At 35.6% G+C, this 19,430-nt stretch overlaps 1 protein-coding gene across 2 annotated transcripts in view; it reads right to left on the reverse strand.

The window, feature by feature from the left end:
* Positions 1-19,430, reverse strand: part of RAP1B (RAP1B, member of RAS oncogene family) — a 43,408-nt gene that overhangs the window by 7,464 nt on the left and 16,514 nt on the right. For both annotated transcript variants that reach the window (XM_039245626.1, XM_039245627.1), the window contains exons 2-3: positions 2,493-2,575; positions 1,387-1,455 (exon numbers count right to left, since the gene is read on the reverse strand). In XM_039245626.1, coding sequence (XP_039101557.1) covers positions 1,387-1,455; positions 2,493-2,549 — 126 coding nt within the window. In that variant the 5' untranslated portion in view covers positions 2,550-2,575. The remainder of the gene's footprint in view (positions 1-1,386; positions 1,456-2,492; positions 2,576-19,430) is intronic.

The following is a 19,430-nucleotide window of genomic DNA, read 5'->3' on the forward strand; positions in this document are numbered from 1 at the left end:
TACAAAAGCTAATATGACATTTAAAATAAAGAGAGACTGCAACTTTACAACTAATCTCAAGCAATACCTGAATAAAACAGGAGAAAAAAAATAGCTAGATAATCAAGGTCCACTGACCACCCCCCTCCCCCAAAACTGTATAAGGTGGAAAATGATGTGTTGCTTTAAAAATTTTTTTTTTAATTTTACAGCGACATAGACATAAACAGGAGAAAAAAAATAGATAATCAAGGTCCACTGACTACCCTCCTCCCCCAAAACTGTGTAAGGTGCAAAAATGATGTGTTGCTTTTTAAATTTTTTTTAGTTTACAGAGACACAGACACAGTAGGGGAGAAGGGCAGGCTCTATGCTCAGTGTGGAGCTGATGAGTCTCGAACCCAAGACCCTGGGATCATGACCTGAGCCAGAATCAAGAGTCAGATGTTCAAATGACTGAGCCATCCAGACACCCCTAAAAACCGTATGTTCTCAACTCAACACAAGGAAATATACAAGATCTAAGCTCAATATGAATCACCCAGAACTTAATTTTGGGGAGGAAATGATTCCAAAGCAGCTAAAAAAAAAAAATAATAATAATAAATAAATAAAACCCGGAGTAGTTTCAAATAAGATCAGAAGTCATTCTATGTCAACACTGCCATATTTTATTCAGATATACCTTCACTTCTCTAGATAACTACATCCCCTTCACTAGAACACTTCTGGTAGCAAAGAAGAAGACAGGTCTCAAATCAAGTAAGTTATATATCTCTGTGATCTCTTTCCACCTAACATTTCCTAGGAAAAGAACTAAAATAATCTCTACACGGCAGCAGGGGACAAGCTGGCTGTTCCATAACAGATAACTCTCTATTAATCAAAAATGTCTGCATATTAAGTTTTATTGTCACATGCTGTGTTAGTGGTCACAAATAAATCTTTCTATTTTGAGCAGCAGCACTTTCTCAAAGAGTTGTAAGTGAAAAGGTTAGGAAGACTTCTGTACTGCCATCTCTAGTTTAAAAAGAAAGGAGCCTGAGAGTATTCAGTCTTTGGGGGAAGGGGCGGGGGAGATGGGGATGGAACTATCACTTGAAACGGATGACCTCATTCTGAAGTTTGTGAGTCAAATTACAATTTTAGGGTCAGGATAAACTTAAAGTTTTCTGAGACAGAGATAGAGAACAAGTGTTTTAAAATTCTCATTAACTAGTCAGGACTCAATGTCAGGAAATAATCAAGTGTGAACTTTTCCTACTAATTTAATAAATTAACTCTGCTTCTTCATCCTACTTTGTAAACAATGAATATTGTTTGAATATTGACAATTACAAAGCTAAAAGCATGAATTTATATTTATAGTAAAGTCGAAAGCAAAAGGCCTTCTAGAGTAACATATACCTTTCTATAAGAATCTTCTATCGTAGGATCATATTTTTCAACAAAAATTCCTTGAACAAACTGTACAGTCTGAAAAAAATAAACAGCACACCATTATACTTTTTAAAGAAAACTATAAATCCAAATCTATATGCTTATTTAAACTATTGATTTCATATGGGTAGTTATACCATTGATGAAAACAAAACCACTCCTATATTTAAAGTATGCATTCTGTGAGAAAATTAACTTAGAAGGCTTTAAAACATCAGTAATCACTATGCTCCTTATTAGGTAATTCTAACTTTAGAACTCACATGTTTAAAACATTTTTCAATGTCTTCTATTTTAGCCTTAATGGCTTAAATTTGAATTTGAATCAGAAAGAGGCAAACTGTTTTGTGTATACTAGTACATACACTCTCAAGACACCTCCCCATCACTTTGGATATATTTACACGTGAAAAAGCAGCTTATGTCCCATAGAACACACTTCACAGTTTCATCCAAACACCTCAAGTTCTGTGCAAGGTGGCCATTTTTAGTGGCTGAGTTAGATGGTCAATCTGTCTTACGGTGGTGGGGCTTTGTTAAACTAAACTACGTGTACTCAGGTTATTTACCCTAAGTTTCTCCCCTTCCTCAGCCACTATCATCAAGTTGTCTTTTTTCTCACTATACTATTCTTGAAGTGGAAAGCATGGCCGCTAAATTAATGTGAAAATGGTACAGTCACAGGTAATATCTGAAAAAGGTTTTTTCTAGAAACTTTAATATTTTTTTTTAACATAAAATAGTTATTATAAGCCACATCACAATGAGAAAGACCAAATTTCATTTCTATCTGGCTCAGAATACAGATGCACAGATATTTATATGCTCTGTGTTTAGCCCAAATTGTATTCTACTTATCTCATGTTGGTCTGGAACCAACTAGAGAGAATATGATCTGCCCAGATACAACTAAAAGCTGACTAACATTACAGGAAAAATAATTATATTGCTTCTAAAATCACTGAAATTTCACCGTAAGAAATAAATGAAGACAAATAATCAAAACCTAAAACTCAACAGAAAAAGAACATGTGTTGGAGTGAATTAGCTTAAGTACAGTGAGAATGACTTACCAGAGCAGATTTTCCAACGCCTCCTGAGCCAAGAACGACTAGCTTATACTCACGCATGGTGCAAACTTGTCAAAAGCTAGTACCTTGCAATGGAAAAAAAAAAAAAAAGAAGAAAAAGAAAAAAGAATTTAAGTAACGTCTTTGTGTTCATGTGCTTCTTACATAAATTAGATATTTAACCAAGTAATTTAAAAATGATCGCTCTACATACTAGTATGGCACATTCCACAAAAAGACTTATTACTAAAGGATGCTATTGGTAGGGCTCTTTATGCAACATCAGAGGTAGAAAGAAAGCACAAAATCACAACTTGCAACCCTATCCTAAATTCATACATAATATTTGCTGTATATTAAGTAAAAAGGGTGGTGGGGGGGAGCAGAAAAACAGCATGAAGGGATATTTTACTGGTTACAAGATGGCAGTGACAGGCATGTTTAACTCCCTTTCCTGAACCATCAGTAACCTTGAGACACAAGTAGCTGAGTGTCTACTAAGTACAGGGATATATCCAAGGAACATCAACAACAAATTCCCGCCCTCACTGAACAATATTCCAAAAAGGATGAACCGGCTAGAACATAGGTCTGCAAACAAATCCAGTCTATTGCCTGTTTTTGTACATAAAGTTTTATTGAAATACAGCCATGCATGTCCATTTATCTGTGTATTGTCTGTGGCTGCTATCTTGCCTTAATGACAGAATTAAGTAGTTACAACATAGGCCATCTGGTCCACAAAGCCTAAAATATTTACTATCTGGCATTTACAGAAAAAATTTGCCAACCCCTGGGATACATGAATGGTAAATGAGTTAGCAGAGAAAGCAGACCAAATATCTATTCCTGAAGTGGGTGGAAGTACAGAGCCTGAATATGGTCAGAAATCAGAGGCAGAACTAAAGAATATGAGTGCCCAGACTGAAAAACTACGGCATGTTCAGTATGATGAAACAGTGGAAATCAAAACCAATCCAAAAAGGAACAACTAAAATTTCAGTATACTACAGATAGACAAAGAAGATCTTAAAAGTTCCCAGGATAGGGGAATTACATGAGAATACAAAGCTCCTACAATCCTAGAAAAAAATAATTGGCCAGTGGCCATTATATAAAAGTAGCCACCAGAACAGGCTCTAAATCATAATCAAGATAGGATAGTTCTATATAGTAACAAGGAACTATTAGAACTGGTTTAAACACATATAATCTACCAATAACCATTTGCTTCAATGAATGAATATGCTTCTGCAAACTAGTCATTATCAACAGCCCCTTACTTTTGAAAAGTCAATCAAGAAGGGACTCAACTTGGGCATATCTGTGTTCAATCTCTTTATATATTCTTTCCTTTTCTAAGACTTTTCACAGTCCTAGAAAAGACATCCTTTGTTTCCCTTTCTTGGCAAGTCCTTTATTTCTCCTTAAGACACCATGTCTATTGCCATGGCTTCCTTTCAAAACTTTCTCCATTAAGACTTTAAATATGTAGACTATCTAGCATATTTTCTCTCCTCCTGAATGGGAGGAAAATCGCCCAAATCAACCAACCAACTAAATTAGCTAACTTCTCCACTTAACTAGTTCCTATATTTATTTCTACACTGATTGAACCCATCATTTCCATAGCCTTTTCCCCGGTTCTTGAACACTGTCTCCTTGACTTTTGTGACCTGCATGGTTCTTACCAGGTTATAATTTAAGGGAAGGGGATATAAAATAAAAGTTGAATTTACTTTTAGCTTTAAGAATATTTCACATAATAGTAACCATACAAATTTAGGACAAATAAAGAAGTCACTCTTGGAAGTTTATTTCTTTTAATGTAAAAAATCATTTAAAAACAGGATTACCCAGTGACAATTCTATTACCAGTCCCATCAGTATGGGACCTGGTATGTTACCCAACCACATAGATCTATACTGACCTATTTGAGAAATATTTTCTAAAAACTTAGGGTTCTAATGAAAGAGGTCTCCAAATTTGTGCTTCTGAATCCAATTAGAGAAAATATGGTAATTTGGGGGATAAGAATTTCCTAAACATCCCAAATACTTCAGTAAACCACATACTTTAACATCAATAAAATTAGACTCATCTCCCTGCATTCTTTTATCCTTTATGTAGCTGGGCTGTGCCAATATTTGATAACATCTTTGCCACGGTATCTATTTATTACTTAAAAAAAAAAAAGAGACTCACTTCGATGAACACACACCAAAATGCCAAGCAACTGCCATGAGTGACAGTGTTTCTACAGCTGACATTAACTCACTCCTGCCTTTGAAAGTCTGTCAATGTTTGAACTCTGAGAGTCCCTCAAATCCTGTAAGAGTAGGAGTCTGGTCTGCTCAGGGGAGGCAGTGTCTGACCAGGATATCTTTTCCTTAAGTAATCAATAACTTCAACTTTGTGGTTTTTGTTTCAGATATTGAATGGTGCCTTTCACTTTGATATTTGAGCTGAGACCCTCATTTAGCATCATTCCACATGATGCCCTTAGACAAACAAATGCACTGAATGGGAAGCTTGTGTCCAACCAATTTGTTTGTTCTATGCATATGCTATCAGATGAATCAGTCTCAACAATGATGGGAGCTCCAATTGGCTCCTTGAGCTCACACTGCCAAATTTATTGTTATCCTAGCATGTGTACCAAGTAGGTCTTTGCAGAAGGCAATTAAGCCTTTTGGATATGGCTTGGAGGTATACTATTTGGTAAATATTTTTGCCATTAGTTTAATTCTTCAGCAACTTGCTTTCCTTTAGTTTATCTTCTTGTGCAAAATTTTGTGTCATGTGTTTTGTTTTGCCCTGGATTGTCTTGTTTCCAATCACTGAATAAGGGAGTGCTCCATTTGGAATGGATGGAGGCATAGGCTCCCACAAGCCTTCAATCCAATTCAAGCTGGCCCCAAGCACTAAAAGTTGAAAATGAGTAAAACCGGTGACCCCTCAGGCAGCGGTGAGTGACTGGTCAAATGTCACATTGGGTCACTTACAAAACTTCATGACAATGTGTTATAAGGTCAAGAACTGTGGGGTTATTGATTATGCAGCGCCTTCCTAACCTCTGCTTGGTCAGGGACACTGAAAATCTGTTTGTAAAGGCATACTTGTTAAAAAATTTTCCCCCAAGTATTTATTTATTTTGAGAGAGCGTGAGTGGGGGAAGGGCAAGGGAAAGAGAGGGAAAGAGAATTCCAAGCAGGCTCTGACCTGAGCTGAAATCAAAAGTCAACCCACTGAGCCATCCACGCACCCCTAAACCACTTCTGAATCCCTTTTATTTAGGAATAGTTTCTATCCAGTGAATCAAGCAGATCTTAAACAGTTAAATAAATTTTGACATATGCTAATACCCTCACAACTACAAACACAGCCCTCATTAAGATTTAATACTTCCATCACTCAGAAAGTTCCCAATGTGCCTCTACTCAATTAATCTGACACCCTTTTTCTTGACTCTTGTGACTGTTTTCTTAGTTGTCAAAGCCACAACCTTCTCTAGGAAGAACGTCTGTATTTTTTATAAACTCAATATACTCTTGACTATTGTACATATATGGGCAAATGACAAAATTGTGACTTTGACAAGTGTGATTTAACTGGACTTATGGCCAACTTTTAAAATATCAAAATTAATACCTTAAGAGAAATTGTAACTTACAGAAAAAAAATATTAGACAAAATAACATTCAATAATCAACTTCTTTAATTGGTATTCTGGGGCTTCAAAATAAAATGACTAAGAGAGCCAGTCTCCTTGAATCATTCTCTTTACTCACACTACCCACACAATTCTATTCCTTTTGCTCCTTCCCCTTACCTCTGAAATGAAATACTTTTCTTGAGAGTTTCTCATCAAAGAAACAATTATACTTGCCTCTTTAATTACTGGAGTAAAAGAACTATAGAAACTGAATTTAAACATGAGTCTAGATTTAGTTGAAGTTATGGCTAAGGATTTTCTTAAATCTCAAGAAGACAGAAATTTGTTTCTGAATTTCAACTTAATCACTAATTACTTATTCTCTTTATAAAGAAAAAAATGTTAAAAGCAGAATAGGAAAAGACCAGACTCAAAGAAACCAGCATATTTTAAAAACTGGCCTTGAGAGAACAAGAACCTATTTAGGAAATACACTATTTCAGAAGTCTTTCTTAGAGGTAGACGGGTCAAGATTTAAACTTGTAAACAAAATAAGAATGACTTGATATGAAACATAATTTTTATGTCAGGAAACTGTAAAATATATTCTGTGGTAGACCCAATAGTTGAGGTAAAGAAAGACATGTCTGTCCTTTCTGTTAACTGGGCTCAGAGCTGAAATGGAAACTTAAAATAAAAAATTAGTAATTTAGAAATCTACAATGGCTGAGAGTTTTCAGACCCATACCAAGTAAACAAGCTAGAAAAACTAAACCAAAAGATTTTTTCTGAGAACTGGGAGCTTATGGATGAGGACACTTAAATAACGCAAGGAAAAGAGCCACAGGAAGGACCAATGTTCATGTTTGCTAAGAAACTGAAATACAATGATTCAAAATCTGTCCCACAATGCCGCTCCATAAGCTCCAAACATAAGCACTCCACAATTCCTGCCATTTTCCCACAAAAGGTAGGAGTGGACTGACTACACAGAACCACAAGGGAATTTTTTGGTTGTGATGGAAGTGTTTTAACACTGGTTGTAGTGATGACGCACAACTGTATAGTTACTAAAACCCCAAAATGAAACACTGACACAGCTGACTGAATTAACATTAACAATTACCATTTAAAAATATTGACTACAAAAGGTAAACATTCATGGGAATTGCATTTCTTAATGAGATGGTTGAGAGCAATGGTTCCCCAATTGTTTTATTTATCGATAAGTATTACCTATTGCTAGAATTAGAATCAGGTTCATCCACATTAATGCTTCCATCAGTAATGTGTTTCTTTTATTCCTTATGATCAAAAAATATATACATTGTATACAACAATATGATCAAAAAATATATTCAATGTATACAACATTTTCTTTACACACTCATCAGGTGATTAACATTTGTATTATTTCCAGTTTGTGGATATTATAAATAATGCTCATCTATTTAATTTTTCAATTCAACCAAGAGGAATTTTTATGACAGAGTCCTATGGTCACAAGAAGTTTAAAACATTTCCAATTTTGAAGTAGAGAAATATGATGTTGTCAACAGACTTTCAAATCTAAAAACATAGTGACGAAAAACACATCTAACTTGCCAAAAAGCTTTCTAATAAGGTACACTGATAAGGAAATTCAACTAAGCAAAGTCATTATCTTTTATTAATTTTCATCAATATCTCCTTATATATACCAAACAGCTATAATACTTAAAAAAATTTACTTTGAAAAAGAGACAGCATGAGTGTGAGTGGGGAGGAGCAGAGAGGGAGAGAATCCCAAGTAGGCGGAGCCTGACATGCAGCTGGATTCCAAGACTCCAGGATCATGACCTGAACTGAAATCAAAAGTTAGACATTCAACTGACTGAGCCATCAGGTGCCCCCAACTAAGATATTTTTATTTAAATCCTGATAAATACCAATGCTAGGGATATTTTCTTCCTTAAAAAAAACCTAACTGTATGATAGTCAAGATCTGAACTAGCATTTACGTTTCAAGAAATTGGTATTTTCTACTCTGCTAGCTTTGAAAAATTGTTTACAGATTCTAAGATCGAAATAATGGATTTCATTGTGAATGCTAGTGACTGAGAGTGGTCATTATTTCTGTTTTTAAAATGATTGTGTAGTTGCATATAATTTTAGCAGAAAAGACAATTCTGCTCGGTAAGTCTGTCATTGGGTTTTTGGTGGGGAGGAGCAAAGAAGGTGCTGGCAACCTGTGTATTTGAGTTGTGGGCAGAACCTTCCTGTTCAAGTGCTGTTAACTTGAAGCTGAGAATGAGCACGTTAGAAATCGGAATTTCTAATTTCATGCACAATTCTGATGAGGAGAGTTACATTAGAATTTCCAGGAGATTTGTGGTAACTACACTGAGAATAACTGTTCTTTTACAGAATCCCATAGGGGGACAATTTTGACAGCATAGCATAGTGGTTTATAGCACCTAAGTTTCAAATCCTAGTTTTGTACAACCTTGGGCAAGTCATGAAAACTTTCAAACCTTCACTTTCTTTATGGTGAAAGTGGAAACAGTAATACCTACAAAATAAAGTTATGAGGCAGATACACAAGAATGTAAACTCCAGAAAAAAAGTTTTGTCTGTTTTACTCGAGATTTCCCCAGAACCCGAAACAGTGCCTGGGGCACATAGTACATGCTTAATAAATTAAGGAATGAAATGTAGTAATTTTCTTTAAAAGTCATTGATCCCTTGCACCACAGTAACAATCAACAGAAGATAGCTTTTTAAATAACAACAGAGGGGCGCCAGGGTGGCTCAGTCTGTTAGCATCTGATTCTTGATCTCAGCTCAAGTCTTGATCTCAGGGTCCTGAGTTCAAGCCCCACGATGAGCTATGTGCTGGGCATGAAACCTGCTTAATAAAAAAATAAATAAATAAAACAACAGTAGCAATGCTCTGAGCTACTGCTCAATTTACCACAGTTGAGAATCCACGGTCTATTCTTTTACCTACTCTCTCAATAAAACATGTAAGAATACAAGTGAGGAACAGCAGTCCAGCTTTTGTTTGAGAAAGTTTCTTCTAGGTAGGCAAAGAGATACAATGTACAGACTAAAACTGTCTTTCCTCCATGTAAGGGTTTTCGTCCTTATTTTAATTCTCCTGTCACTACAACCAGCAGTGAAATAGCGGAACAGTTTGGAATATTTTAAGATCAGCTGAACTATATTATAATTCTTTAGCTATTAGACTCTAAGGCTTCCTACTATATTCTACTAAAACTGGGGCACTTAAAAGATACATTTTAGGGAGCACCTGGGTGGCTCAGTTGGTTAAGCATCTGACTTGATTTCAGATCAGGTCATCATCTCAGGGTTTGGGAGTTTGAGCCCTGCATCAGGCTCTTTGCTAAGAGCCTGTTGTCTACTTGGGATTCTCTCCCAAGGCCCATACTCTCCCCTGCCCTCAAATACATTAATAAACTTAAATAAAATGATACTATACAAAAATTTCTGTAATAGTGGTGTTATCTCTGCTCTTTAATATTAATTACACAAGTCAATGAAGTTTACTGTATGTACCTCAAGTTTTGCAGAGTATTATTTTGACTACCTAAGGAGAATCTCAGTATACTTTAGAAGCAGTGAGAAAAATCTTGACATGGTAATATAAAATGAATTTTAATTCCTTTGAACTTGTAAAATAGGTAAGTGATAATGTGGTGGGATCATTTTTCTTCTACTTTCATTTATTTTCCTGAGTTTATTACTAATAAACAATATATTTATAAAATATGCAAATGAAAACTAAAAACTGAAGGTAAAAGAGTTGTGGAGTTGCCTTTTAATTAACCTATGTTATTATCATTTAAGAATTGATAATCATTGGCATTTTAAAAAAGTGGTTATCAGAAGCTCAAAAAAACCAAGTTTAGTCAGTCATTCAACTCACAATGAATAGTAATTTTAATACTGATGCTAACAGAGAAAAGTATCTTTCTGATAAATAATATACTAATGGTGACAGTGCATGTTTAAAGAAAACAAACAGGCAAGCTTAAAAGAACCAATTAAAATTCTTTTAATGCTATTTTTGAACCTTAGTAACTACTGTGCTTGTTCTGAAAAAGAGCTAAGAGGTATTATTGAAAATAACAAAATTAAACATACTGTTTTAAGTGCTTTACAGAACTATCAATGTAAATAGGCAGTGTTTATTGTAAATACTGAAATTTTGAACATTTTCCTCTCTATTGTCAAAGTAATATTATCCTTATTTCTAATTAGCATGCCAAAAAGTCTACCTAGAAAGAAAAGTAGGGTGGTAAACGATTTAAATTCTAAGTATTTTAACTGGTGTGCTGCAAGCAAGGGTTTGTATTCTGAAAAGCTTGGTGTGTTTATTTTCTGTACTTCAGAAGAAAATAAAGATTGAGGCAAAAAAGATATAATGTAAATTTAGGGCACCTGATATTAGAAATTATTAATAATTTTGATTATTAAGTGTTATTGCCATGGACTGCCATCTGAAGAAATGGGAAGTACAATTAAAACTATTTCATAATGATCTAAAAAATCTACATTGATAGAAATTTTAACAACCTTCAAGTAGTTAAAGGCAACACCAAAAGAAAATGATAAATGAAGATGCATCAGCAATGGGGAGGTCTTGGTCAAACACTGCCAAAAATTATGGTGCTTACTGGTCAAAATGTAAAACATTCTAGTTTGAATTTCTAATACAAGTAATGGGATCTGGTTGATTTACATATGATTTTGTGGTATTTCCTTGTAAATAATAGGATTTATTTGTAAAAACTAAATGCAGTCTGGAAGTTGAAAGTTATGAACTGTTAATTAAAAATAATATGCCTATATGTTAACCTGCATTTGAACCAAGCTTTAATCTATTAACTCAACTACAAATTAATAAGGGACTCTCAGATCCTCATTTTATTGAGATGGTTAAGCAAGTAAGAATGCAGTATATATGCAAAATGAATTCAGTGGTGTTAATCATGCCACTTCTCACTTATACTTCATTAGCAAGAAAATGTAACTTCTACAACAAGCAGGCACTTACACAATTATAAGTATGAAGCATGATTCACATTACTTCTCCAACAATCGAAGATTACAAATGAAGAAAATTAAATTGGTTTACTAAATAAATTGAATAAAAAACATCTGGGGTTAAAATTTGCGTAAAAAATTGGGGGGTAATTTTTGGGTATTATATGTCACTTACATGTAAAGATTTCTAATTGTAATTACTTATACAGATTTCCTAAAATTTGTGACTTGCAACCAACTTCTGATCAATGAAAGTAACTGACATATCAGACTCTGCTGTATTTCTTGCAAAAACACTATTCACTAATTAAAAGGTTATACCATGAGCCCTTTCAAAAGATTAAGTTGTGTTTTCAACACAAGTGTCTACTATTTGGCTTTATTCTGTTTATTTTTCTATTAAAAATTTTTTTAGTGTTTATTTATTTTGAGAGAGATAGAGAAAGGGGGACAGAATCCCAAGCAGGCTCCTCACCATCAGCATGGAGCCCGATGTGGGACTCAAGCCCACAAACTGTGAGATCACAACGTGAGCTGAAATCAAGAGTTGGGAACTTCACTGACTGGGCCACCCAGGTGCCTCCTGTTTATTATTTTCATTTTTGTTATTATTATTTTTTAAATGTTTTATAAATGTTTTATTTATTTCTGAGAGACAGAGAAAGACAGCGTGAGCAGGGGAGGGTCAGAGACAGAGGGAGATACAGAATCAGAAGCAGGCTCCAGGCTCTGAGGTAGCTGTCAGCACAGAGCCCGATGCGGGGCTTGAACCCACAAGCCGTGAGATCATGAGCTGAGCCGAAGTTGGACGCCAACCAACTAAGCCACCCAGGTGCCCCTACTTTAAATCAACATCTCTGGTGGGGTAATATGCCAATTTATTTGTGGCTGGAGTTAAACTTAGATTTGGGAAAGTCACAGAGATCTGTCGGGGATCCAGTGGAGAGGTCATGACTACAATGTCCCTTCCACTGCTAACAGGGGAGAAAATGGGATTTCTGGAGCAATCTAAAGGTAGTTGGTACAATGAGGTACCATTATTTAATATGTACAAAATGCCCCTCAGTGATTTCCCTTCTCAGCTTTATACATGAAAATATTCATGATCTCCTCTCTTGCCCACTGCTCTCCTCCCCCATTACAGCAAGAATAATACGCAGATCAGGATAGAATGTTCTTGACCAGCAAATACTCAAAGAATGCAATTCTGAGGAGGGTAGTGTCAAGGAAAATTTTCTGAAGTATTCTTGAATTATCTCAGCCCACAATCAGTTCCTCTGACAAGCTACACCAAATACTTTACCTCTTGATTATATACTATCTTGTATTGTCTTTTAAGACGACAACAATCATAGAAAGGAACATTATCTTAATATTTAAGAAGCTTGGCTCTATTTTTAAAATTATATAATTTGAGATAAACTACTTTATTCTCAATTTCTATTGTCCTTGTTTGTAAAATGAGGGTAGAGGGAAGGGGGAAGTACTGAACACAGAGATAGATGCCTTACATCCGCCAGGTAGGCATGTAAAGCCTGAAGCAGGAAGGTGTTAATATTAGAAAATGGTGTGAACTGTGGCCAAGCAGAATGAATGCTTATACAGTTGAAGTCATTCAAATTCTAAAAGTTGTAAATATTATGAAAACAAAATCTATTTAGGGTATGAAGATCTGGATTCTGGGTCACTAGTTTTCTATTTTTGTACTAAATGATCTCTAAGGTCTCTTTCAATTCCCAAATGTATTGTTACATACAACAGGGTTTTGAAGAATTATATACAGACAGAGCTTTTAAAAGTATCTTAATGTTATATTCCCCTTTTTAAAAAATATTTTTTAATTTTTATTTAATTTTGAAACAGAGAGACAGAGCATGAGATTGGGAGGGGTAGAAAGAGAGGGAGACAGAGAATCCAAAGCAGGCTCCAGGTTCTGAGCTAGCTGTCAGCACAGAGCCTGATGCAGGGCTCAAACCCACGAACTGTGAGATCATGACCTAAGCCGAAGTCAGATGCTTAACCAACTGAGCCACCCAGGTGTTCCTCCCTCTTCTTAATTATTGTAAAATAAAGGGGCTAAAAACAATACAGGACAATGTATACATTCACAGGCTGCTCTCAACTGGGAAAATCCATTACTACTACTGGGCATTCAACCAAGGCAAGATACAAAGGTTTTCCATAAATTCTTCTTAGTTCTGGCATGCTAGTCCAACATGCTTTATGCAATTAAGGTCTGTTTTTGAACTAATTTAAGATTAGGTATGGACACGAGGTTCTCTCTTGCCCAGGGTGGTAAACATGGAAGGTGGAAAGAAGGGAGCCCTAGAATTGACTACCTATGCAATTTACAAGAGGATAGTTACTTATTCTAGGCTTGTCACAAGACAATGATCTGGAGCAGGAAAAGTATTAAAAACAACTTTTAGGTTCCAGAGACATCTGCTCTGAACTTCATAATCTGATTTAGTCTTTAAATCAATCTCATTAATAAATGTAAAAGGCAAGTATGAATCAAATTCTTGAAAAGTGGGAAATGATATTTAAAAAGCATTAATTTCTTGGGATGCCTGGGTGGCTCAGTGCATTGAGGGTATGACTCTTGATTCTGGCTCAGGTCATGACCCCAGGGTCATAGGACTGAGCCCTACAACGGGCTCTGCGTTGAGCATGAAGCCTGCTTGGAATTTTCCCTCTCCCACTGCCCCTCTCCCTGGCTCGTGCTCTCTCTCCGTCTGTCTCTCTAAAAATAAGAAAATAAAAATAAAAAGCATAATTCCTTTCCATTAAAATATGTCATAGGTCTCCAAATAGCTATAGTCAAATTGAAAAATTTCCAAAACAATAGTAACTCAAGAAATTCTATCCTCAAGTTATTTTGCTACAATACCCACCCCTAACCATCCATTTCTGAAATTCTGTGATCTTAAATTATAAATAAAGGACTAAGTAAAAAGCTTAACTACTGGTTCCTGAAGTCAAGTGACATTACTTCTTCCACTGAACACTTAATGGAAGAGACATTTGATTTCTCCTTCCCGCCTCCAACTCCCAAAGAAGTATTTTAGCAGCTGAAGAGGATTACTGTGTTCTCTTTGCACTTCTAAATAAATTTAACTAATTAAAATATTAGGAGAACCTGGTACTAATCTGTTGGACACAATGACAGAAATCAAAACTTCTGAGATTTAAAAATTATTTTGGGAGGTCCAAACACTATCTCTCACACTTTCTTTTAGAAATAAAACTATGAACTTCAAAATAAACAAAAAGCCATTAAAATGAATATTACTTATTATATTTACTTTCTGAGTTGTCTGCATCTTTCATGACAAAAAATGGGAAATGTTTCTAATCTTGTATTCTGCTGAGAAAGGTCTCTCTGAATCAGTTTTAAATCTAGTCAAGTGTAGAATTTGTAGGTTATGAAGCTATTTCACTACTCTGACTATATAATACCTCAGGTAAGAAAAATTCTTCTCTTGCCCTTTTCATGGATTAATACTGCCAGTAAATAAAGCTTATTCAAACATACACTATGACATGCACTATAAGGTCAGGGTTTCTAATTACCTTTCAGTTTAGTACTTGATCATTTCTTAGCCAAATCAAGAGAGGAGCAAAGAACCTAGGTGTCCAAAAAAAAAAAAAAAAGGAAATTCCAACATGTTTTGAAAACAAGCAAGAAGAAATAAAAGAAATAATATAGGCTCACGATGACCTGTTAGGTTCTATCAGATCCCTCCTAAAGGGTCAGATTTATGTAGAACTCTCCTCTGTTCCTTCTTTGGACACAACCTAAGAATTAATCTGCCAGGGATTTTTGTTGTTGTTGTTGTTGTTTTCTTCTTCTCATCAGATCTAGTAGTAAATTCTATAGTGACTAAAAGATCTTCTGTGTCTCCCAAACATAATTTAGGTAAATATGGATAGGAGTATAGATATTAACTTTACTATTTGTTAGAATCGGATACACACACAGGAAAATATAAGAGTTAAGAGCACAGGCTTTACATCTGATTTCCTAGAATGCCAGTTCTATTAGAAATGACCCTGGTCATGTTATTTAACCCCTCATTTAAATGAGAGGTTATGTGCCTCATTTCCTCATCTGAAAATGAGAATAACAGTATTTGCTTCATAAAGTTTTAAAGATTTAAACAAAATATGCAAACGCTAACACATAGTAAGCAGTGAGTATTACTTGCTATTTTTAAATCCCACAGTACCTCAGAAGCATACTATACTACAGGAAGCTGTATATCTAGGAGTGTTGTCACTGTCTCTTATCCATCCCATTACCAAGTCTGATCCATTCTACCTTGGCATCTCTGAAATCAATTCCATTCTCTCCACTTCATTCCTTTATAATGGCCCTCATCATCTCCTACAATGTAAAAGGGGGGGCGGGGAGGATATAGGAGGCAAATTTGAAGGGAAAACGTTAATATGCTGCACACCTGAATTTCAATGACCAGATTAGAGATGTTAGTTTTAATTTTAACTGTGAAAACAAAGAGGTAGGACAAGCTAGAAACTTGAAAAACAAAAACCCAATATGACAACTATGTTTTAGTGGCCTTCATACCCCAGAGTATCTGTTGGTTTAGAACATTAAAATGTAGTGTTCGTGGGGCATCTAGGTGGCTCAGTTGTTGAGCATCCAACTCTTGATTTCAACTCAGGTCTTGATCCCAGGGTTGTGGGATCAAGCCCTATGTCGGGCTCTGTGCTAAGCATGGGACTTGCTTAAGATCCGCCCCCCCCCCCCCGCTCTCGCACTCTAAAATAAAAATAAGCAAATAAAATAAAAATGAAATAAAATATAGTGTTTGCACTGTTACCTTACAATCAAGCAGATTCTATAGAACAAAGTGCTATGTGTACACAGAAGAGAATTCTATGCCTATACAGACACATCAAACAAGGCTAAAGAAAACTAACTGGATATTTAAACCAGACCACTGGATATTTTAAAGAAATAGAGGAGTTCACTAGGAAATTAGGGATTCTGGGAAAAAGGATTATGAGTGCATGGGGAGAAGGGCGAAGTAGATGGAAGAGCAAGGGGACCCTCTTAGCTTAAAGTTTGACCTGTATTTGACAAGAAACTGAGAGAAAGAGAGTTTTGCAAGTTGGGAAACGATATGACCATATCTGTATTTTAGAAAGATCACAGAAACTGAGTATTAGTTTTCTGAATTCTGGGAATTTGGTAAGAAGCTACTGCAGGTGAGAGATGGTGACCTAAGTTAGGGCAGTGACAGAAGGAATCAAGAAACATGGTGACTGATTAGATGGGTGAGGAAAATGGGATGGGATACAGCATGATCAGACATGCACAGTGAGGCCATTTATCCAGACCGGGAGCCTATGACCAGACTTGGTTCAGTAAGTATCTTATCTTTTGCAATAGGTCTCAAAGACAGCAGGGTAACAACTGACAATGGTATTGACATGGTAGCAGCATCTTTTATTCCTAAAGAGATTAGAAAGAAGATGCTCAATTGTATTCAAAAGGCTTCTGATTTGTTTAGCAAGATTGTAAATGCACCATGTATAATTTGTTCCACCCAATATTCCTGGCTTATTAATTTGAAATATATAATTCATTTAGATGATTACAAATCTCAATTTTAAGGTTTATAGTTTTAGTCGTTAATGCTTCATCAAATGAACTTTGATTTGATGAAGGCTTCTGCCAATTTATGTGAAACAAAAATATGAACAGAAAAAATACTGTACAAAACAAAAAAACCTTCCTAGGCTTAATGAGTATCTGGGGGCGAAATATTCAGGAGCTTGCAACATATATAAAAATCATTTGCCCACAAAGTGTCAAATAGTGTCTTTAGAAACTTGCTCCTTTTCCTCCTTATCTGAAGCCTTTTGTAGTAAACAGGGCAGTAAATATCTTATTATCTGATTTTCTCATTTCTTTAGGAATAAACAAATAGCTACTGCTATGGTGACACCACTGCCAGTGTTTACTTCACATGTTTTAAACTTAAGATATCATCTAAATGAAAATTTACCTATTATTAAAAATCAGCCAAAACCAGTGTAAGCAAAGGACAGACTCCTTCCTCCTTTTGTGAAAAGAACACCATTCTTTTTCAACTTCAACCTAAATCTTTCCATTTTCTTGTCTTCTCAATTTTTTTCATCACTCAAATCTGTTCTTTACATTTATATATAGGAATATAATGTTGGGATATATTTGCTTTAAAGGCACAAGTGATTTTTCTACAACAATGTGGTCCAAGATATAAGTTGGCAAGTTTCATAGACTGGCAAAAAGAACCATAAAAAGCTAAATAACATGGAAGGATTCTATTCACATTCTTAAAACAAGAAAAAAAAAAAAACACCACCAAGAGGATAACCACCAAGCAAACCATTTCAGAGGAGCCTATTTTAGCCAACAGATTAATCAAATTAAAGATGCTATTATTACTTCACATACATCCCCAAGAGATACAGGTAAAATTTAATCATTACAATATGGGAGGGGACCCAAAAAAAAAAAAGAAAAAAAAAAAAAAGAGGTAGGGAAAGGGGTAGGAACCAGGTCATTAATGTCCTTTTTGGTATAAAGTATCAATATTTTGAATGGCTTTTTCCCAACAATACCACCAAGGCACAGTGCATGCCCCAGAATAGTTAAGCTACTATGGCTTAACTGCTGATAAAACTTGCAAGGATTTTTGGTAATTTTAAGTTATAAACCTGCTATTAGAGAGACCTCAGCCATGGGCTTCTCTGATTTATATACATGAGGTCATACAAAAGCCAATTCCAGCAAAGGAATGACTAGGCATAGACTATCCTAGACATTTCTTTAGAAACACAGTCTCTGTAATGCAAATCTATGAGCAAAGCTTAAACCACTGTAAAGGGAACTAAGAGGAAAATTTCAGGCCACTTCAGACTTTGCTTTATTTAATAAAGTGCACTGAAATAAAGCATTAATCATCTGACAGATTATGTAATTTTAAATTAAAAAGTCGAGTAGCACCACCTTCTGATAAAGTCAACAATGATACGTCATACACAAATATATTCCTAAATAGATCAATTAAGCAAGTGAACTTTTGCATTTTCATTTGAACATTTAAAAATGTCCAAAATAATACTAAGAAATTTAATAAAACCTGAAGTGCTCCAATACCTCCTCCTGCCAAGCCAATCACCTAGTTTACCAGGCATTTATTACACTTCTTAGAAACCGTGCCAACAGTGATATGCAAAGGAGATGGCTACATCATAAGTGGAATCTCCCAATACTCCTGGTTTTATTTTTTAATTTTTTTAAAGTTTTATTTATTTCTAGGAGAGAGAGAGAGAGAGAGAGAGAGAGAGAGAGAGCGTGAGCAGGGGAGGGTCAGAGAGAGAGGGAGATACAGACTCTGATATAGGCTCCAGGCTCTGAGCTGGCAGTCAGCACAGAGCCCGACGAGGGGCTCGAACCCACGAACCGTGACATCATGACCTAAGCAAAAGTCGGACGCTTAACCGACTAAGCCACCCAGGCGCTCCCCAATACTCCTGGTTTTAGCACTCTAAGTCTTGTGTCCCAGGAAATCCTTAGTCCTGAGCAAATCAAGACAGCTGTTCATCTTAGGAGGAATGTATCTTCATAGGAATTTGCTTCCTCTTCTGTTTCACAATCTTAAAGACATGAGAGGCATCTGGATGGCTCAGTCAGTGGAGTGTCTGACTCTTGATTTTAGCTCCACTCTGAGCATGGGACCTGCTTAGGATTCTCTTCTCTCCTCCCCCCCCCTTTCCCCCTCCTCTGCTTGCCCCAGGGCTCTCTCTCAAAAAAAAGAAAAGAAAAGAAAAGAAAAGAAAAGAAAAGAAAAGAAAAGAAAAGAAAAGAAAAGAAAAGAAAAAGAAAAAGAAAAAGAAAAAGAAAAAGAAAAAGAGAAACTGCAAAGGCTTAGAAAACATCTCGCAATAACTTGGGGGTAGCAGATAGCTTATCTTTTTCTGCAACGGCATCATACTTTTCTCTGAAATAAAATATGGAAATTAAAAACCAAAATGTGTGTGACACTAAGCCTAAGAGCCAAGCTGAGTGTTTATGAGAACAGACAACATCTGTATAGCATGTGCAATTTATGGTACATCTTGACATGAGCTTTCTCACTTGGATACAAGTCTAAGGACATTTCTCACGAAGAAACACTATCCTTTGCTTAATTAGGAGTGTCTTTCATCTAATTAGTACTTG

Source organism: Hyaena hyaena, unplaced genomic scaffold (genome assembly GCF_003009895.1).
Source record: "Hyaena hyaena isolate Hyena2069 unplaced genomic scaffold, ASM300989v1 scaffold_262, whole genome shotgun sequence".
Classification (NCBI taxonomy): domain Eukaryota; kingdom Metazoa; phylum Chordata; class Mammalia; order Carnivora; family Hyaenidae; genus Hyaena; species Hyaena hyaena.